General features: G+C 37.4%; 1 protein-coding gene across 2 annotated transcripts in view; it reads left to right on the forward strand.

The window, feature by feature from the left end:
* ATP7 (copper-transporting ATPase 1) overlaps nucleotides 1-23,743 on the forward strand; it is a 260,566-nt gene that overhangs the window by 20,999 nt on the left and 215,824 nt on the right. For both annotated transcript variants that reach the window (XM_090372608.1, XM_090372616.1), the window contains exons 2-3: nucleotides 4,096-4,984; nucleotides 17,095-17,238. In XM_090372608.1, coding sequence (XP_090228734.1) covers nucleotides 4,096-4,984; nucleotides 17,095-17,238 — 1,033 coding nt within the window. The remainder of the gene's footprint in view (nucleotides 1-4,095; nucleotides 4,985-17,094; nucleotides 17,239-23,743) is intronic.

A 23,743-nucleotide genomic window follows, 5' to 3' on the forward strand; every position in this document is an offset into this window, starting at 1 on the left:
CCAGATAGCAAGAACAGCTTGTCTGGCATATCTGAGAGAATGTCTGTGACAACCTCAAGGACCGTGTACACCATATCCAAAAATTTCATTACTTCATACAGCATGTCCCGCCCACTTTTTCTTACTATTGAATACTCCATGAATTGTCAAACTAATAGAGCAAGCTTATCTGCAAAAAGATCTAAACTTCCCAAGCACTTCCTAATTCATTTCACAAATATATGTGGTCTCAATTCTAATCTCAACAATGTCCATTTCCACTTGCAGTCTGCCAAACCCCATGTACTTTTTCTGACAGAATCTCAGTTATCGGTTGATTCGACTACTGCTCATCTCAGATGCCCAAATCATTTGCTGTATGATTCCTTTAGCCTCAAAGGTGATACTTGTGCATATGTCCATTCTGATATTCCCTGTCAGAGACTTGGCAATTTGGAATCTCCTCTCTTTGATCTTCTCTGGCTTAAAATCTCTCTACCTCATTGTGTCAAATTCATCTGTTGTCTCAACCGTTCTCCCAACTCCACTAATCACTTGGAGCTCTCTGACTTCCTCTCTTTGCAACTTGACTTTCTCCAGTCCAACTTTCCTAACAATGAGGTAATTTTCCTTGGTGATTTTAATGTTCACAACTCCAGCTGGCTTCTGTTTTTTAGTCACACCGACCCAGCTGGTCGAGATGCTGAGGCTTTTGCAATTACTAATGGCCTTGCACAGATTTTTCATTTACCTACAAGAATACCAGACAAGCCTAATCATACAGCCAACACGCTTGATCTTTTTCTCACAAACAACCCTTCTAAGTACATGGTTGAAGTGAGAGGTCTTTTTGGCACTTCAGATCACAACTTGGTGACTGTCTCTTCTCCAGTGGAGCCTTTATCTCATGGCTATTCCCAGCCTTGTGTTGTTTGGCATTACAAGAATGCAATGCCAAACAACACGAGGTTGGCATTACAAGAATGCAAAATGGGATGACCTGCGAGGTTTATTTTCTTCTTTTCCTTGGTCGGATTACTGTTCGAAAACTTCTGATGTCAACGTTTGCTCAGATCGTGTCAGTGAAATTATTCTTGCAGGAATGGAATCCTTTATCCCAAACTCCACTTTAAAATCTCGTCCTGTATCTAAACCTTGATTTTCCAATAAATGTGCTAAGGCTGTTCAAGAGAAGAATGTTGCATATCGTAATTGGCTTGTTTCTAATTCTTCCGTTTCATTTTCTGCCTACACCAAAGCTCGCAAAACAATTATAAAAGCAGTTATTAATCAGTCCAAACTAGAGTTTGAACAGGCTAAGAGTAGAAAACTTTCTTCTTGCCCTAATGGCAGCCAAGCATTCTGGTCTCTTGCCAAAGCTATTGGCCGCAACTTTTGCTCATCTCTGCTCCCACCTCTGTCCAAAGCAGATGGTTTCTGTTGCCGACTGGGCTAGCCGAGTGGGTAAAGTACCTGCCCTGCAACCCAAAGGTCGCGGGTTTGATTCTCGCCTCGGGCTTGGATCAAAGTACTGCAAAAACCTTGGGAGGTGCAATATGGCCACAGAAGCCGATGCGCCAACAACTACCAAATCAAAAAAAAAAAAAAAAAAATGGTTCTGTTGTCACTTCAGCCAAGGATAAAGCTAACCTGTTAGCATCCCATTTTTCTTCCAACTCATGCATTAATGACCTTGGTAAAACACCTCCCACCATTCCCAACACGCTCCATTCAATACCTCCTGTGGTCTTCCGTCAAAAGGATATCAGAAGGATTTTGACGAATCTTGATGCTAAGAAAGCTCCAGGTCCCGACGGTATTTCTCCACTTGTTCCCAAAACCTGTGCTCCTGAACTTACTCATTTTCTTTGCCGCCTTTTTTCACTTTCTTATTCCAAAGGTGTTTTTTCCTTCTGCTTGGAAATTTGCTCATATCCAGCCAGTTCCTAAAAAGGGTGACAAATCCCTCCCATCCAATTATCGTCCCATTGCAATTACTTCTACTCTTTCTAAAGTAATGGAGAAATCAATTAACCGCCAACTCTTAAACTTCCTAGAAACCTTCCGTCTGATCAACGATCGCCAGTATTGATTCCGTCAGTGTCGATCCAATGGTGATATTCTGGCTTATGTTACCAATTTATGGACTAATTCAATGGAAAGGTTCGGTGAAACTCAAGTACTTGCTCTTGACATCTCAAAGGGTTTCGATCATGTTTGACATAAAGGTGTTCTAAACAAGCTTCCATCTTATGGTTTGCCGTTTTTTGTAATTGGTTATCCAGTTTTCTCTCTGATCGCTCACTGAGGGTGATGGTAAATGGTTCTCTGTCTTCTGACTTCTCCACTAATGCCGGTGTTCACCAGGGTTCAGTTCTTTCCCCCACTCTTTTCCTCTTGTATATTAATGACCTTCTTCTATTGACTGGAAATCCTATCCAAGTTTTGCCGATGATAGCACATTGCATTCTACTTTCCATTTTTAGAAACCTTGCCCTACATAGTCAGCTTCAACTTCTCGAAAATCTGCTATCAATTCTTAAAATGTCGATCTTCAGGTAATTCTTCAGTGGGGCAAAGACAACTTAGTTGATTTCAACTCTTTCTAAAACTCAGTCTTGTCTTATATCTCACAAAAAGGATCCTTCTGCTCCTATGCTTATCTTTAGTGACACTCCAATTTCTAGGCAAAATGATATATCTCTTTTGGGGATTACCCTGACTTCTAATCTCGCTTGGCACAAGCACATTACAAATATTGCTTCCTCTGCATCTAAAAAACTTGGTTTTCTCTTTCGCTCTCGGCGTTACTTTTCTTCCAAACAGCTGCTCATCTGTATAAATCGCAAATCCGCCCTGCCATGGAATATTGTTCCCACATCTGGGGTGGTGCCCCCAAAACCTCTCTCAGGCTTCTTGATTCCATTCAGAAGAGGGCAGTTAGGTTAATTAATGATTCATCTCTAACAGAGTCTCTCCACTCGCTGTCTCATAGACGCACTGTTTCTGCTGCATGCCTCTTCTACAGATACTTCCACGGGCACTGTTCTTCTGAATTGGCTTCTATAATTCCCGCTCTCTCTTTCAAAACAGTCCGAACACGTGCTGCCACCAGCCAACATCCATTTACTGCCCAACTTCAAACTCACAGAACCACCTTTTCATCTTTCACGTTTATTCATTCAACTGCCGTTTCCTGAACAACCTTCCTTCATACATATTTCCTGAAAATTACAGTCTACAGAAGTTCAAGTTCAATGTCAACAAATATCTTCTTTCGTCTTCTCAACCTGCAACCCAAGCACGGTATTATTTAGTAATATAGGTTCTAATACCTCTCGTGTTTGGGGTTTACATAAAAAAAAAAAAAAAACTTTCTGATTTTGGGCCCTACAACCAACAGACTTAAGTCCAGACCAGCTGAAACTGCCACATATGATCAGACCACCTTCACCAAACTTCCTAGTTGATGAGATAATACACTGAGATAGGGAGTGCTCTCTGGGTGATCTCCACACCCTGTTGTGTCCATCGGAATGAAACCATTCATTCCTCCACAGCAACTTTTGTCACTGTTTTAGAGTTCTGGAATGACATCACACACCAATTTGCATGATGACTGATATTGAGCTTGTGCACTGCTATTCTACCATTGAACCCAAGGCTATGCAACACCCTGTGATTGGTGAATGTTATTTAATAAAATTTAGTTACTTTGAAAAGTACTGTAATACATAGACTATACTTTATTTATAATATACAAGGTACTTTTATACTCTTGTTTATATCAAACTGCAGCATCTTGACATAATATAGATCATTTGTAAGGATCTATATTGAGATCTGGATCCACATTTAGATCTTGATCTATAATATTGTTATAATTATCATCAGTATTTGCTGTTGATAATTATTATTTGTAGTAAATATTTTTATTGTATTATAATATTCCTTCAGATATATATAAAGCAGATTAACCTTTTTTTCCCTTTAATAGTTGCTAATTACAATAATTCTTTTGATTTGAAATAATTTTTCTTTTTTTTCTGAAACTGAAATCTTGCATAATCTTATATTTTTATTTATTAAAAATTTTTTTTGTGAATATCACTATAGGTATCATTGATGGAGAAAAATGCACTTATTTCATTTGATGACAAAATAATAACTGAAGAACTGTTGATTGAAGAAATTGAAAATATGGGCTTTCAAGCTTGGTGTCAGGGTCCTCAGCCTGTCATTAAGGAAGTTGCAATTTTGGTGGAAGGAATGACTTGTCATTCCTGTGTTCGGACCATTGAGGAACATCTTTCAGCCTACTCAGGAGTTAAAAGTATAAAAGTTTTGTTATCTGACAAATTAGCACGAATTATTTATTACAGTAATGAAATTACTTCTGAAATCCTGAGGGACAGGATTAATGATATGGGTTTCATTGCCACCCTTCCTAGCCAGTCAGTGTCCAGTTCTCCAGTGATGGTAAAAATTAATGTTGGAGGAATGACCTGCCATTCTTGTGTTCAAAATATTGAAGATACAGTTAAAACTAAATCAGGTATTCTTAAAATAACTGTTTCTCTAAAAGAAAAATTAGCAACAGTTGAATATAATCCAGATGTTACTTCACCAGATGTAATACTTTCTGTGATAAATGATATGGGTTTTGAAGCAACATTGCATAAAGAGAATTCAAGTTCAATCAGAACAGCTCTACTAGAAGTGAAAGGAATGACATGTAAATCTTGTGTACAGAATATTGAAAGCAATATATCATCAGTTCCTGGTATTGTTGACATTCAAGTATCCCTCCAAGAGAATAATGCACTTGTGCAGTTTCAGCCATCTGTGATAACTGCAGAACAAATAGCAGACAAAATTGATGACATGGGATTTGAGTGTAAAGTGATAAGAAACAATCTCCCAAGATCTCCATCTCGTAAAAATAGCACATCCTCAAATAAATCAGCTAATAAAAATGAATGTGTTGTAGACTCTAGTGCCAAAAGTAAGTTATCACTTTGCTTTTGTTCCTCCAATCTTGCAATTCTAATAATACCAGATGAGATTTTAATTGAATAATATATTTGATAATTCTAATATTATGAAATCAGTTTAATCAGTCCATTTTCTCACTTTAGAATTGTAATAGAACTTAGAACTTAGTAAATTGGGAACTAGCTTGTCCTTCTGTATGTTTGGCAGCTAACATAATTTCAACTGCTGTAAATGCCATGGAATTATAATACTCACAGTAGAACATTTGATGTCCCAAGTTAATATCACTGAAAGGCTGTTCTGAAAAAAATATAAAAGGATAAGATTAGTTCTCAGTTTATTTACTTAATTTATTTCTAAGATCATATAACTTCTGCTGTATTGAATACGTAAAATTTAAGATTTAATTATTAAACTTCATTTAGAATTATGTAAGTAATTCTTATATTATTTTCATCTGTCACCTGATTTCACATTATGAAATGTTATGGGGGTTTGATGGCGCATAAGCTGCTTTGGCTATAATGCGCAGATGAAATGTGATTTCACATTTCATCTTTTGTTTTTGTATAAAAATAGCTGTACTTGTGGGAAGAAATAATACAGGCAAACAACTTTTTATTGTAAAAACAACATTTTTACGAAAGAAAGATGTGCCCACGATTACAAAATGATATGTAATGTTAAAACATTACATATCAGTTAATATCAAAAACCATTAAAGATAAACAGACTGAATTAACTGAAATTTTTTTTAATCATTGTTTAAAATCATTCAATTTTTATGTAATTTGTATTAAATCTATAGAAATGGTTCTGTGAAACTGACTTGAGGATACTTGGATTATTTCTACAGTCTCCCCCCCCCCCCCGAGATCTGTGGGCCACAGTTTGAGAGATGCTGCTCATATAGAAGCAAGAATCACATTTATCATCCTCACATGTGATATATTGGTTATACTCACTGTACTTCTACACTGTGAAAAAGGCATAGATTAATTTCCTATCATAATGGAAGGAACTTTAATGGACATATATTTTTTTACCTTTCACACAATGGATGAGTTAGTTTGTGCAAGGGTTACATGGTTTATACAATTCTGTCCAGATTTCATGAGAAAGTTGTAATTTTTTGTGATATTTGATTTCTATTGCTTCATTATTCTGGTAATAATTAATTTAACATTTATTATTAATTTAGCATATAGGGTAAAAGCAAATCATGTAAAGAAATTTAAATACATTTGAACTCGTTTATAACGAGTTTCACTGGACCACAAGATGTGCTCACTGTATCCTGAGTACACACTATACCCAGGTTAGGTGATTTGGAACAATAGAAGTGTGAATTGCAAACTGTAAAAGATTAACCTATGTATGGAAATTATTTGTGGCCCCAAAAAGGGCCAATTGTTTCAAAAAGTGATTATCCAATTTTCAGGAATGAATGTAGGGTCATTTAACTGGTCTTCTGCTTTTGTCTCAACTTCCTTCTGATCAGATGTAAGGTACTGAATACCTCTGCATCAGTATCATCTGTAGCTTCGAAAAAACATTGAAGTTTCTCTGCACTGTCAACAGCTGCTCCATATGATGGAGACTGAATGGAGTTTTCTTCATCTACTTCTTCACCTGCTACTCGGATAGTTTCTATGGTGTCTTCTGTTGTAAGAGCTCCCGAAGTTACGACGTCATTATCTACAAGCTCCCAACTGTCAATGTTTGGAAGTCGATTCAAATACTCTGACTCCTGTTTTGCAACCACTCAGATAATGGAATGTGATCTTCCTCATCGGTAACGTTATCTTGTATTGACTGGAATCCAGCCTTCTTGAAACATTTTTGAATGCAACTTTGTGAAACGCATTCCGATGCATTGCTCATAAAGTGTATAGTATCTAGAACTGAGATTTTCGTTTCAATTCTGTCATTTCTTGACTATCCCTTGTCTATTCTGTCAATGAGCAAAAGGACCAAGTTGCGATGAACATGAGCTTTGAAACTTCTGATCACACCTTGATCCATTGGTTGAAGCACTGCTCTAGTGTTTGGAGGCAAACAAATGAGCATTATGTGACTTAGATTTTCAACTTACTGTGGATGTGCAGGACAGTTATCTACAAGTATAATTTTGCATTTTTCTGGACGAAGATCTTTGTCCCACTTTTTAAGGTAATCCGTGAAAATATCTGAAGTCATCCAAGCTTTTCTGTTCAACGTATAAAGCAAACAGAAAGGCGACGTATAAGCACTGTAAGTTGCTTCACATTCTTAAAGCACCTTGGTTTGGCAGACTTTCCAATCACTAGAAGCATTATTTTATCTGTCCCAGACATATTCACTCAGATAGCCACTATAAGTCTTTTCTTCGACAACTTTCCTCCAATGCATTTTTCGCCCTGGAATTTCAAAGTTTGGTCAAGAGTGACATTATAGAAAATTCCAGCTTCATCCGTATTGTAGATATCATCATCACTGTAGCCTTGAGAATGAAGCAGCCACACATCCGTCATCCACATAGACGTTATCTCCATGTCTACTACAGATGCCTCTCCACTGATTTTGCCATAGCAGATTTTATGCCGATTCTTAAAACGATCAAGCCACCCATTTGAGCAACAAAATCCTGCATAATTGAAAAGCTGTGCAAATTCTTCTGCTTTAGCCTTTAAGATTGCTCCACATGGGTAAACCAGCATTTCTTTGTGCAGTGAACCATTTCAGCAGAGCTTGATCAATGTCATCTTTGTTGCATTTGTTACATTGTCACAGGCCTTCAACACTGCGTCTCTATTTTTCCAGTGTTGAAACAGTAGACTATGTTCTTCTGACCAGTCTGCAGTTCTTCAGTAATTTCTGCTTTTTCCTTCACCGATAATGCTTTCCTCTTCGACATTTTTGGACTCCGAGATTGAAACCAAGTTCCTCTTACTGTCCTTTAGAAGTCAGAATAGAGTTCGTCCTTAAAAGGACAATTTATAAAATTTTCTGCATAATCCACTGTCCGAAATGATCAGCGTCACAGCAACGAATGCATCTAAGCTCTCCAGAGGTCTGCTTTTATCTATTCAGCAGTGGCCAGCGATTGGTTGTCAGAAAAGGAGCGGGGTGTGTTTTACATCTTGCTGATTGGTTTGCAAATGACCAATAGCTAGTTGCTCCAGAGTAGATAAAAGCAGACCTTTAGAGAGCTTAGAAGCATTCACTGGTTTGATGTTGATCGTTCTAGACAGCGGATTTCACGGGCAATTTTTATAAACTTTATTTTGAAGGACAAATAGGAACTTTCTTCTCGTTTGTAAAGGATGACAAGAAGCACTTGGTTTGCTGTATATGGCGGCATGTTCCCACGTTATATCCGGGACATGCTCATTATATCTGAACTAAATGAGACCAAACAAAATATCTCAGTTTACTCATTGTATCCGGGAACTCTTTGTAAGCGTGCTCCATTATAAACAAGTTCAACTGTGCTTAATTGTCACAGAGTTTAATTACCAGCACTATAAAATAATATAGCCCAAATTTGGCATTGACAAACACACTGCTTTGGGAAGCTGCAAATTTTCTTATATGCACCATCACTGAAAATCATTGTGATGTTAGCATCTGGTTAATGTTGTCATCAGGTCTTTAGTTAACTTCTTTCAGTTTAAACCTTAAGACATATCTTTTTAATCTAGCAACAGAAGAAGTATGTCCTTAAAAAAAAAAAAAAAAAAATCTAAGTTTTAGGTAATCTGCATATGCTTCAGTTTATGTAACAATAGACAGGCATTTGTTGAACACTAAGGGTTTGTGGTAGATATAAAATCACAGGTCAGAAAAAATACTTCTAGAGTGACCTAGTTATTTAATGTTAATTTATTTTTGATTTTATTTCAGATCTTGCATGTCATTGTTTCAGTTTGAAGTGTTTTAATTGGTTTATAATTTTCTAATGGCTGGATTACAAGTTTAATTGATGTTATTTAATTTACACTGTTGTGCATGGAAGACTATTGTATACAAATTGGAGCAGAATGGTATTAAGGGTAAGTTGCTACAATGGATAAAAGGATGGTTATGTGGGAGAAGACAGAGGGTGGTAATCAATGGGTGCTGCTCTTCGTGGACTAATGTTATTAGTGGAGTCCCACAGGGTTTGGTGTTGAGTCCACTGTTGTTTTGTATATTTATCAATGATATTGATGAAGGTATATCAGGCTTAATGTCGAAGTTTTCAGATGATACAAAGGTTGGTAGGGTTGTTAATGACAGTAATGGCAGTGTGCTACTGCAACAGGATCTAGATAATTTGGGCAGATGCGCTAAGAAGTGGCAACTGAAATTTAACCTTGACAAATGCAAAGTACTGCATATGGGTAGAAGTAACCCCAGAGAAACGTACCAACTGTGTGGTACTACACTTAAGGTGGTAGAAAATGAAAAAGACCTGGGAGTAATTGTGCAGTCAGATATGAAGTTTTCTGGGCAATGCAGACAGGCTGCCAGGGCAGGTCAAGGGGTTTTGTCATGATATATAGGAATTTTGCTAGCAGGGAGAAGGAGGTGATTGTCCCTCTGTATAAGGCAATGGTCAGGCCACACCTTGAGTACTGCATACAGGTCCGGAGGCCTCATTTTAGGAAGGATGTAGATTTACTTGAGCGTGTACAGAGAAGGGCAACAAGATTGGCGAGCGGAATGAAGGGATCCTCTTACCAAGAGAGGCTTAAGTTCTGCAAATTGCAGTGGCTGGAGACTAGGCACCTGCGCGGTTATCTGATTGAGGTGTATAAGGCCTTGAATGGGTTGAGCACACTGAATTCTGATGGGATCTTTCCACTTGTTCAGATTACGAACCTAAGGGGGCATAAATTCAAATTAAGAAAGGACAGATGTAGAATAGATGTGCGGAAATTTGCTTTTAGCCAGCGGGTGGTTTATTGCTGAAACAAACTGCCATCTGTCGTTGTGGAAGTTGATAGATTGAATAAATTTAAGGAGGAACCGTACAGGCATTTGGAGGGAATGGTGTTTTTTTTTTTTTTTTTTTTTTCGCTGATGCTGCATAAGCTCATACACTTGCTTTCTTGCATCACATGCCACTACTACTACTATTCAGTCAACTGTTGTTTCACTGTTGTTAGTAGACTTTGTTCTTCACAGCTGATTATCTAAGTATAATTCTTAATTTTTAATTAAGAATTCTACTGATAATGTCAGAAATTATCAATACTACAGTATAATGAGCAATTGTGCAGTGAAATAGTGTGCCAGTAAGTCACAGTGTCTTATAATTAGGTATTTTAATTTCCCAGACATTGACTGGAATTTGTATATTGGTCACTCCCACACTAGCAAAGCTTTTGTGGCTTTATTGGATGATTGTTTTCTACAGCAGTATGTTCTGGGGCAACTAGAGGGAGTAATACTCTTGATCTGATTATCAGTAGTGATTCTTCAAGCATTAAGAATCTGCAGATAAAGGAACTAGGTGGCAGTGATCACAGTGTGCTGAAGTTGGATTTACTCAAAGAGGTAACTACCACCAGGGGTAAAGGGAAGGGTTTTTGCTTTCATGAAGGTGACTACAGTGGTCTGAGACAGTATTTAAATTCTATACGGTGAGACCAACTGATGATGTTACCAACAGCAAATTCAAAATGGGAAGCATTCAAAGAACTTATCTTGGAAGCTACTAGGCTTTACATACCAACTAAGAAATATTGTTCAAGGTTTAGGCCTAAATGGATGTCAGATGAACATATGGCAGAGAAGAAAAATGCATGGGATACATATAAATTAATGAGTGACACAGAAGCCTATGATAGATATAAGTTGATCTGTAACCAAGTTACAAAGGATGGTAGGCAGGCGAAGACAGATTACGAGAAATCTTTGGCAAGGGATGCAAAGAAAAATAGCAAAGCGTTCTTTATTTATGTAAACCCTAGAAGGAAGGGGATGAATTAGATTGGTCCACTTGATATTGATGGTTCAAATGTTGATGATCCTGCTCAGGTAGCTAACAAACTAAATGAATATTTTGCATCTACATTCACACATTAGAGGTTATTCAGGGAGGGGAATGCCAGAGGTGTGTTAAACTGGCAGTAAGCTAGATAATCTTGTAATAACTGAGAGTAAAGTGGAGGAGAAATTGTTGAAGATAAACATAAGAAAGGCACTTGGGTGAATGGAATCTCTCTAGTTATATTAAAGGAGGCAGCAAAAGAAGTAAACAAACCCTTAGCCATAATTTGAAAGTTTCTTTGGACTCAGGGGAGGTACCCATCTACTGGAAAAGTGCAAATGTGACCCCAATACACAAAGGAGGATCAAAGAGAGACACAGGCAATTACAGACCTGTTAGTGTTCCAGGGAAATTAATGGAGGCACTAGTTAAAGAAGCATTGCAGGATCATGTAGACAGTTATAGCTCGGACACAGCATGGGTTTGTTCAGGGGAAGTCTTGTCTGACCAATTTGATTGGATACTATGATGTAGTCACAAAGGAACTGGATGCAAAGAATAATTTTGATATCATATTTGAATCTTAGAAAGGCTTTTGATACTGTTGCACATGGAAGACTGCTGCACAGATTGGAGCAGTGTGGCATTGGAGGCAAATTGCTGCTATGGATAAAGGGATGGTTGAGTGGGAAAAGATAGAGTGGTAATCAATGGACACTGTTCTTCGTGGACTAATGTTATTAGTGGATTTCCCCCAGGATTTAGTGTTGGGTCCATCGTTGTTTTCTGTATTCATTAATGATATTGATGATGGTATATCAGGCTTAATGTCCAAGTTTGTAGATGATACGAAGGTCGGCAGGGTTGTTAATGACACTAATGACAGTACGCTGCTGCTGCTGCAACAGGATATAGAAAAGTTTAGTAGATGGGCTGAGAGGTGGCAACTGAAGTTTAACATTGACAAATGTAAAGTACTGCATATGGGAAGCAGTAACCCCAGAGTAACGTATCGACTGTGTGGTACTACACTGACAGAGGTAGAGAGTGAAAAGGACCTGGGGGTAATTGTGCAGGCAGATATGAAGTTTTCTGAGCAGTGCAGACAGTCTGCAAGAGTTGCTCATGGTGTCCTGTTAATGATATACAGGAATTTGTCTAGCAGGGATAAAGAGTTGATTATCCCCTTGTATAAGGCAATGGTCAAGTCACACTTTGAGTACTGTATACTGGTCTGGAGGCCTCATTTTAAGAAAGATGTAGAGCTGTTGGAACAAGTACAGAGAAGGGTAACAAGATTAGTGAATGGAACAAAGGGTTTCTCTTACAAAGAAAGGCTTAAGTTTTGCAAATTACAGTGTCTGGAGACTAGGCACCTGTGAGGTGATCTGATTGAGGTGTATAAAGCCTTGAATGGTTTGAGCATGCTCATTGCTGATGGAATTCTTCCTCTTGCTCAGAATAATTGCCTGAGAGGGTATAAATTCAAATTGAGTAAATACAGTTGTAGGATAGATGTGTGGAAATTTGCCTTTAGCCAGCAGGTGGTTGATTACTGGAACAAACTTCCATCTGTTGTAGAAGTTGATGGCTTAAACAGATTCAAAGCAGAACTAGACAAACATTTGGACCGAATAGATGGGTGAAATGAGAAAGGTTGTGTGTGTGTTTTTTTTTTTTTTTTTTTGCCTGATGCTATATAAACTAGTTTTCTTGCATCATGTGTCCTTGCTAATGCTAAAATAATAAAGTTGAAAGAGCTCAAAAACCATTCTAAAAGCTTCTGAAAATAGTCAGTAAAGGTGTCTAATTCAATGGTTGTGTAGGTGTCTACTGAACTACAGAACTAGGTGTCTAGTTCATTAGTTACATTTTTCATTGCCCTCAACATCCTGAAATCTTTCTTTTGAGGGCAGTTTTCACTTTGGGAAAGAGGAAGAAGTCTGCTGGTGCTAGATTGGGAGAACAGGGTGAAGTGATGATGTTTTGTTAGAAATGTCTTCACAACAAGTGTAGAATTGGCAGGGGCTTTGTTATGCAACAAGAACCAGCTGCCTTTCTCTCAAAATTTCATTCTCACCTGGGAAATGCACGTCAGTAGTCTTTTTAAGCACCTATATATAGAATGCAGTATTGATTCTCTCCCTTTCAGGTACAGATTCCTTGTAAATCCCACCTTGTTTGATGAAAAACATGATCAATATTGTCTTGATCCTGGACTACTGTAAACAAAAATTTTTTGGGCCTTGTGATGATTTTGTAGTCCTATGCATGCTCTGATACTTTGTCTCTTGGTCATACTGAAATACCCAACACTCATTCCAGTGACAATACAGTTGAGGAAATTGATTGCCTTGATTCTTTTTTGTTGCTTCTGCTGATCCATGAGTTTGTGTGGCACAAATTTGCACAGACCTTCTTTTTCCCTAAATCTTCATGCGGAATTTGACAAAAATTGCAGAATGCAATTTTGAGAGAAAGGCAGCTTGTTCTTGTTTCATGACAATGCCCCTGCCCATTCTGCACTTGTTGTGAAGACATATCCTTATTCATATTCAGTTCTTCACTCATCACTCTGAGCGTCAAATGATGATTCCATGCCGCAACTTCCCAAACTTTTGCAACTCTGTCCTCAATTTGAGAGGTTGATGAACATTCGCTTCTCGGGTCATCGCAAACATTCTCATATCCGTCTTTGAACTGCTTATACCTGTCAAACATACTGGCATGACTTAATGTTTAATTATATTAACATAAACAGTTTTTAACATCTCATATATTTCTGTTTGCAGCTTTTTCTCAGTTTAAAACAAAATTTTATATTTGTTCATTGCTCCATTACAAAATCATGACATGGAACATTAATGCTACTGATAAAACTGGTTGTTACTTGAAACCTGTCAGCCTTAAAGTTTTTATTCTTAGTTTTATTCTTAACTGTATTTTAAAACTTTTAAAAAAATATTTTTACCATATGCTTTAAAACAATTTTGTAGAATATCTTTGTGTGCATTATGTGCTTATGAAAATATTTACTTGCTGTTGTGATGATTTTTAATCCTGGTTTAAAATTAATTTACAAATAAAATTAATGAAAATAATAATTAAAAAATTACATATTTTATTATATCCACTGTAATGATATATACACCGATGAGCCAAAACATTATGACCAGCAAGGCGTTATGCAAATTGAAGCAACTGTAGGTGAATTATGGCACATGTGTGGGTCAGAACATGGTATAAAAATCACCTGATACTGAGCTCCGTTAATCAGTATTACTCTTGTTCTTCAGATGGAAAAGGCAGCGGACTTAAGCGAGTTTGACAAAGGCCAAATTGTAATGGCCAGACGACTGGGTCAGAGCATATCTGAAACAGCATGGCTGGTGGGGTGCTCCCGGTCAGGTGGTTATTACCTACCAAAAGTGGTCCGAGGAGGGGGAACCCACGAACCACCGGCGAGGTCTTGGAAGACCATGGCTCATAAATGCTCAAGGTGAGCGAGGGCTCTCCTGGATGGTACGTGGCGACTGTAGCGCAACCTGCCGGTAATTGGAATGCTGGTGATGGGAGTAATGTGTCACAACACACAGCACATTGAACCCTGCTGAAAATGGGGCTGCATAGCTGCAAGCTGCTCTGAGTGCCCATGCTAACCATGGTTCACTGGCGACAGCACCTACAATGGGCACGCGAGCATCAAAACTGGACAGTGATTGGAAGAAGGTCATCTGGTTCGATGAATCACATTTCCTGTTGCACCATGTGGACAGTTGGGTACGTGTGCGTTGTTTATCTGGGAAAGTGATGGTGCCTGGATGCACCGTTGGACGAAAACAAGCTGGTGGTGGCGGTGTCATGCTTTGGCCGATGTTCTGCTGGGATACCCTGGGTCCAGTTATCCATGTGCTGGGCACTCTGATGTCTACCACTTACCTAAACATCATTCTGACCAGCTACACCCTTTCATGGCAACGGTCTTCCCCTCTGGCGGTGCTGTCTTTCAGCAAGATAATGTGCCATGCCACACCGCTTGGATTGTTCGAGACTGGTTTGCGGAACATGAGGAAGACTTCCAGATATTGCCCTGGCCTCCAAATTCCTCAGACATCAATCCTATCAAGCATCTGTGGTTTGTGTTGGAACTCCAATTTGCGGCGTTTCAACCATGGACCTTACAGGAGTTAAAGGATCTGCCGATTACGTGTTGGTACCAAATACCACAAGACACATTTAGAAATCTTGTAACATCCATGCCTCGCCGGGTACGAGCAGTTTTTGCTGCACGTGGAGGACCAATATTATATTAGGTAGGTGGTCATAATGTTTTGGCCCATCAGTGTATATCAAAATAATAAATGCATTAAGAAGTGCTGCTCAATTTTAAATAATTTATTGATTTTATTCTTAACATCAACTCACATGCCCTAGATGGTGTGACTTAGTTGTGCACCGGCGAGAGGGTTTAATATATGAAATAGTTAGTAGTATCTAGAATTAAGTTCATTTCATAGAAAATACACTTTTCCTCTTTAGTTTTAAATTAGGTTTATTAGTAAGATGGGTTTTTTAAATAAATTTTTGGCCTAATCAGTATCTAAATTGGAATGCCAATGTTTTTGAGTACTTTATTGAGTTCTGTCTTTGGACAAGGGTGTTAGTTCTACAAGAATATAAAATAAAAAGGGAATTATTAATAAAAAGTTATATTTAAATAGTACAGAAGTTTTCTGATTGATGATAATAGTAATTAAATACAAGATTTATTCAATTTGCATGGATAGTAATTAAAATTTATATATATTCTGAAGATGGGCAAAGCCATAGTTTTGTATATTTATTTTGTTTGTGTACCTATGGAATTAAGGGTAACCAAGATTTTATGGCACCACAGTTCACAGTGGACTTTTCTTTTTCTTTATTTGGCCGATGCTGTATCATTTTTTACTAATCTTACTCTTGTTTTACAAGTGGAAAGATTTCATTGATCATGTAGTGTTATCACATCATGAAGTGTTCTCATAAAATATTAGCTTATCATGGAGTGTTAACAAGCATCATCTAACAGATGATGCTAGTTAACACTACATAACTTGATATTTTGTATGGTGAAGTCTGCTACCTTACGTCCAAGAAGAACTTGCCCTCTAAAAAGAAATCTGAATGAATAAGTAAGGTTGTTAAAAATTTCACAATAAAACACATAACGTAAACCTATTATTAAAGAATTACTTTCATATATTTCTTCTGAAACACACCATTACATTTTTCTTCATGATTTGTATAACCAACCTTTTATAAAACACTATAGTAATCAAAAGCCGATTTGAAAAGTTTGATAAATTTTCTAGTAATATTTTTGTATGGGCTTGAACTTGTGTACTCTTCACTTGTGGCCATGCTTGTTCAACAGTGGAACATGGCCGGTCCATGTTCCAGTAGAAATGGGTCAATCAAAAGTGCTGCAGCAAGCAGCCAATACTTGATTTTTCATTATGCTGTTGAAGTGAGTTAGCATTCTCAATACTTCAGTCCACATGCAGGTATCCCTCTCCAATCACAGTTTTGCTTATTTGCAAAACTGTATGTAATGAACTATGATTTGCTTGTTTGTGGAGAATGCAATGAATTTGTTTTACCAATTGAGATAAATAAACAATTGAAATGCTTCAGATATCAGTAGAAATCTTTATTATTGTTTTATACATAGCTGCAGCTGTCAATTGCTTTATTGACATTGAGCAGTTGGGTGGTAAGTTCCAGAAATAAGGTTTTCCATTCCTTTTATTAAGTGTCATTTTAACTGCAGAACTTAAGGTTATCCATAATTTGAATGTCTTATTTGTATAATGTAAATCTTTTCATTACAAATTGTAACAATATTACTTTCAGAAACAAAAGGTTACCATATTCAATAGTTTTTTTATATACCCGGGGATTTCTTGTGTCACTTGTAATTCATAAAGATGATAATTCGGAATTTATAAACTAAAGTTTTGCGAACTTCAGAAATGCATGTTATTCTTATTAATAATGTGACTTATTTTTTATATGATAAAATTTCTAATTTCAAAATGTTTATAAAATTTTAAAAATTATTATTTAACAGTTAAAGATAAAGCTACATTTCTAATGTTGTTTCATGTTTTGACTTGAAGGACAAAGTCCTTACAAAACACCTAACTCAGTATTATCTGCTGTAACTGGCAGTGATGATTTGGAAAAATGCTACTTAAGGATAACTGGAATGACCTGTGCTTCATGTGTAGCAGCTATAGAAAGGCATTTGATGAAAGTTGAAGGTAAGTTTCTTTTATTCTTAAGTGCAAATTCAGTTAATTGCATATTTGTAGAAACTTAACAATTTCTTTTGAAAGTTTGACTTGGCACATTATGGTCTAAGCCAGTGGCGTGCAAACTTATTTCACTTGCAACCCCTTTATTAAATAAAAAATTGACGCGACCCCTCAATGTAAAACCCGAGGTAGGATTACCAGATTTTTAGCGAGGAAAAGTAGCATTTTATAAATTATGTAGTAGAAAATTTGATTAAACTACTAAGAAAGAAATCAAAAAATTGTTTCAGTTTTAATTTACACATTAAAATAATTGTTTATTTTTAATATTTTAATTGAATACAGCAAAAACAACAAATCAAAATCTTATTCTTCAATTAAGATTACAAAACAATAAAAATAATGAATGATTACAAAACAAAACAATTAATGAGATGGATCAGCTTGGATAACCGATAATATTTGATCCATGTTTGAAATTGCTAATCTTGTTATCTTCTGGATCAAGTCTGGAACACTGTTTTATTTTAATAGCTGTTAATTTTGAGAAGCCAACCTCACATAAATATGTAGACCCAAATGGTAGCAATGTTTGGTTCACCATTTTTGATAATTCTGGATACTCGTTTTGAAGAGAAAGCCAAAATTTTTCAGAAGTTGTAGTCTTGAAACAAGCACATAATGCTTCGGCAGTGGCAGGTCGATGAAACCTTCCTTTTGCTGAATGATAATTTCGGGGCATGAAGAAATTTCAAAAGCAAAGGGATCACAAATCCAATACTTTTTTTTTTTTTTTTTTTTCCTGGAGATACATTAAATCGTTTAGAAAAATTCTTAATTAGCATTGTTAGGTAGGTGGTAATGATATCCTTAAATTGTAAAATGTCAATATTATTAACAAAATCAGAAAAACATGGTAACGTTTCAGTATTATTATGCTCAAATTCAGTTTTCTAAAGATTAAGCTTCTTTTAGAAAGCTTCTATTTATCACTGAGTATTAATATATTTGTTCCCTGTCCTTGAAGACTTAAATTTAAATCACTAAGTTTTTCAAATACTGTATATCAGCATTATTCAACCGGGGGTGCACGAGAGAGTAACAAGAAACAAAATTTTTTTTTCTTGTTAACAAACATTAAAAGTTTTTAATATTTGTTATTTATAATGAGCATAAATGTTTGTATTTCTTTTAAACACTGTTTTTGTAGAAACGATATTATAATGAGAATAAATGTCTATATTTCGACAATTTTCGAGTGTGCTTAGCATTAGCATTAGTAGAGGCATATGATGTAAGAAAGCAAGCTTATGCAGCATTAGTCAAAAAAAAAAAAAAAAAAACCCTTCCATTTCATCCCTCCATTCATTCCAAATACCTGTCCAGCTCAGCCTTAAATTTATTTAGGCTATCAATTTCCACAGCGAAGGATAGAAGTCTGTTCCACCAACCAACTACCTGCTGGCTAAGCACAAACTTCCGCACATCTATCCTACATCTGTCTTTCCTCAATTTGAATTTATGCCCTCTCAGGTGATTATTCTGAGCAAGAGGAAGAATCCCATCAGCATTGAGCATGCTCAAACCATTCAAGGCTTTATACACCTCTATCAGATCACCTTGCAGGTGCCTAGGCTCCAGACACCGTAATTTGCAAAACTTAAGCCTTTCTTCGTAAGAGCAACCCTTGGTTCCATTCACTAATCTTGTTGCCCTTCTCTGTACTCGTTCCAACAGCTCTACATCCTTCTTAAGATGAAGCTTCCAGACCTGTATACAGTACTCAAGGTGTGGCCTCACCATTGCATTATACAAGGGGATAATCACCTCCTTATCCCTGCTAGAAAAATTCCTGTGGCACCTCTGTAGCCAGGTGGGCAGGAGCAGCAGTGTGTAGCACACGCTTCATGATTAGACTGGGGTTTGAGCCCGTGACCACCAAATACGGAGGATGAGGAAAGTCAGGGAATGACCACCGCGTATCCCCGGAGCAATATGGCCTTAGTTGCTAATGCTCCTAAACACGAAATAACAACAACAAAAATTCCTGTATAACATTGACAAGGCACCATAAGCTACTCTTGCATACGGTCTGCACTGCTTAGAAAACTTCATATCTGCCTGCACAATTATTCCCCAGTCCTTTTCGCTCATATCACTGTCAGTGTAGTTCCACAGAGTTGATATGTTACTCTGGGGTTACTGCTTCCCATATGTAGACTTTACATTTGTCAATGTTAAGCTTCATTTGCCATCTGCCCATCAGCTTCATCAGCCCATCTGCTCAACTTTTCTAGATTCTGTTGCAGCAGCGTACTCTCATTAGTTCCTTAACAACCCTGCCAGCCTTCGTATCATCTGCAAACTTGTACATTAAGCTTGATATTTCATCATCGATATCATTTATAAATACAGAAAACAACAATGGAACCAACACTGAACCCTGAGGGACTCCACTAATAACATTAGTCCACGATGAGTAGTGTCCATTGATTACCACTCTTTGTCTTTTCCCACTCAACCATCCCTTTATCCATAGCTGCAATTTGCTTCCAATGCCAATTTGTTCAGCAGTCTTCCATGTGCAACAGTATCAAAAGCCTTTCTAAGATCCAAATATATAATATCAAAGTTATTCCCTGCATCCAGTTCCTTTGTGACCACATCATAGTATCCAATCAAATTGATCAGACAAGACTTTCCCTTAACAAAACCATGCTCTGTCCGAGCTATAACCGAAGTCTTGTCTAGATGATCCTGCAGTGCTTCTTTAACCAGCGCCTCCATTAATTTTCCAAACAGAAGTTAACTAACAGGTCTGTAATTACTTGTGTCGCCCTTTGATCCTCCTTTGTGAATTGGGGTCATATTTGCACATCTCCAGTCCATGGTACCTCCCCTGAGTCCAAAGAAGCTCTCATAATTACGGCTAAGGGTTTACTTACTTCCTTTGCTGCCTCCTTTAATATAACTGGATAGATCCCATCCACCTCAGTGCCTTTTTTATGTTTATCTTCAACGATTTCTCCTCCACTTTCCTCTCAGTTATTACAAAATCATGTAGCTCACTGCCAGAGTTTAACTCACCTCTGGCATTCCCCTCCCTGAATAGCTCCTCAAGTGTGAACGTAGATGCAAAATACTCCTTTAGTTTGTTAGCCACTTGAGCAGGATCATCAACAGTTGAACCATCAATATCCAGTGGACCAATCTGATTCATCCCTTTCCTTCTAGAGTTTACATAGGTAACAGACTCTTTGCTGTTTTTCTTTGCATCCTTTGCCAAAGATTTCTCATAATCTGCCTTTCCCTGCCTAATCTCCTTTGTGACTTGGTTACAGACCGGCTTATATCTATCATAAGCTTCCATGTCACCCATTAATTTATATGTATCCCATGCATTTTTCTTCTCTGCCATATGTCTCATTGGTTCATCTGACATCCATTTAGGCCTAAACCTTGAACAATATTTCTTAGTTGGTATGTAAAGCCTAGTAGCTTCAGAGATAAATTCTTTGAATGCTTCCCATTTTGAATTTGCAGTCGGTACCATCATCAGTTGGTCCCACTGTATAGAATTTAAATACTGTCTCAGACCACTGTAGTCGCCTTTATGAAAGCAAAAACCCTTCCCTTTACTCCTGATGGTAGTTACCTCTTTGAGTAAATCAGCACACTGATCACTGCCACCTTGTGGTTTCTTTATCTGCAGATTCTTAATGCATGAGGAATCACTATCAGATCAAGGATAATCAGATCAAGAGTATTACTCCCTCTAGTTGCCTCCCGAACATGCTGATGTAGAAAACAATAAGCCAATAAATCAACAAAAGCCTTGCTAGTGTGTGAGTGACCAACCCACAAATTCCAGTCAGTATCTGGGAGTTTAAAATCCCTCATTATAAGATTCTCTGATTTACTGGCCCACTCTATTTCCCTCTACAGTTGTTTATTATACTCATCAGAGTCATTAGGCCTATAACACACTCCTACTCTCAATTTTGATCTCCCAATGATTATGTCACACTAAACTGACTCGACACTCCACTGTCCAGTGAGGTTGACTGGTTTCACTTTCTTGGATTTTATGTGTTTCTTAACTAATAGCATAACTTCTCCTCCCTTCCTATCCTGTCTATCCTTTCTGTTCATATTGTACTTCCCAAATTCTAGTTCTGCATTCCTTATATCTGTGTGACACCACGTCTCTGATATGCCAACAATATCTGCCGTTGATGTTTTGAGCAATACCTCAAATTAATCAAATTTATTTACCAAACTGCTAGCATTGGTGTACTCGCAGGTGTACATGCACCTGTTCCTATTCTTAGCTACCCTAACACAACCAGTGTGTTTACTTGTACCGCAATGACTCCCAGCAGTCTCTGAAATACATTGCATCTTGTTTTCCAGGCTGTTGCTCATTCCAATAGAAGTTTTATAGAAGTGTTATAGGCCTAATGAGTACAATGAACAATTGTACAGAGAAATAGAATGGGCTAGTAAATCAGAATATCTTATAATGGGAATATTAATTTCCCAGATATTGACTGGAACTTGTGGGTTGGTCACTTGCACACTAATAACACTTGTGGATTTATTGGATGATTGTTTTCTGCAGCAGCATGTTTGAGTGGTAACCAGAGAGGGGTAATACTCTTGATCTGGTTATCAGCAGAGATCATTCGTGTATTAAGAATTTGCAGATAAAGGAACCACTAGGTGGCAGTGATCATGTATTGATGTGGGATTTACTTAAAGATGATATTACCACCAGGGGTAAAGGAAAGGAAAGGGTTTTTGCTTCTGTAAAGGTGACTACAATGGTCTCAGACAGTTTTTAAATTCTGTACAGTGGGATCAACTGATGATGTTACCAACAGCAAATTCTATGTGGGAAGCACTCAAGGAATTAATTGTGGAAGCTACTAAAAGTTTCATACCTATTAAGAAATATTGTTCAAGGTTTAGGCCTAAATGGATGTCAGATGAACTAATGAGACATATGGCACAGAAGAAAAATGCATGGGATGCATATAAATTATCAGCCAACACAGAAGCTTATGGCAGATATAAGCTAGTCTGTAATCAAGTCACAAAGGAGGTTAGGTAGGCGAAGGCATATTACAAGAAATCTTTGGCAAAGGATGCTAAGAAAAACAGGAAGGATTTCTTTACTTATATAAACTCTAAAAGGAAGGGAATAAATCTGATTGGTCAACTTGATATCAATGGTTTGACTGTTAATGATCCTGCTCAGATATCAAACAAACTGAATGAGTATTTTGCATCTACATTTACACATGAGGAATTATTAAGGTTTGAAAATGCCAGAAGGTTATCAAATTGTAACAGGGTGCTTAATGATTTTGTAATAACTTAGAGCAAAGTGGAGGAGAAATTGTTGAAGTTAAACATAAGAAAGTCAGATCTATCCAGTTATATTAAAGGAGGCGGCAAAGGAAGTAAGCAAACCCTTAGCCATAATTATGAGAGCATTCTTGGACTCAGCGGAGGTCCCCATGTACTGGAGAGTGCAAATGTATCCCAATTTACAAAGGGGGATCGAAGAGTGACATGAGTAATTAGAGACCAGTTAGTTTAACTTCTGTTCCGGGTAAAATAATGGAGTCACTGGTTAAAGATGCCTTGCAGGATTATCTAGACAAGACTGCAGCAATAATTCAGACACAGCATGGGTTGTTAAGGGAAAGTCTTGTCTGACAAATTTGATAGGATATCATGATGTGGTTACAAAGGAACTGGATGCAAAAAAATAATTTTGATATCATATACTTCGATTTCAGGAAAGCTTTTGACACTGTTGCGCATGCAAGACTACTGTACAAATTGGAACAAAATAGTATTAAGGGTAAGTTGCTACAATGGATAAAAGGATTGTTGAGTGGGAGAAGACAGAGAGTGGTAATTGATGGGTGCTGTTCTTCGTGGATTAATGTTATTAGTGGAGTCCCACAGGATTCGGTGTTGGGTCCACTGTTGTTTTGTATATTTATCAATGATATTGATGAAGGTATATCAGGCCTAGTGTCGAAGTTTGCAGATGATACAAAGGTTGGCAGGGTTGTTAATGACAGTAATGGCAGTGTGCTACTGCAACAGGATCTAGAAATTTGGGCAGATGGGCTGAGAAGTAGCAACTAAAGTTTAACATTGACAAATGTGAAGTACTGCATACGAGTAGAAGTAACCCCAGAGGAATGTACCAACTGTGTGGTACTACAGGGCTTTCCAATAGTAATGCTCGATTTTTGTAACGCAATAAAACAAATTGTGAGAGTGATAGTGATCTATTTTTATTTTTATTATGAAGTATATGTGTTAACATTATGTTTTAAAAATTATATCAGATAAATGTCCGCCGCGGCTTTGTCTGGTTTGGTTAATCCTGGATACCCAATTGGTGATGACGTTATCGCATAAAAGTGGCTCAATTTCAGCAATAACGCGCCTAATGTTGGCCTTTAAGGCGGCAACCGTCCGTGGTTTG

This window comes from Mastigoproctus giganteus, chromosome 1 (assembly GCF_048544385.1).
Source record: "Mastigoproctus giganteus isolate SK-2022 chromosome 1, ASM4854438v1, whole genome shotgun sequence".
Classification (NCBI taxonomy): Eukaryota; Metazoa; Arthropoda; class Arachnida; order Uropygi; family Thelyphonidae; genus Mastigoproctus; species Mastigoproctus giganteus.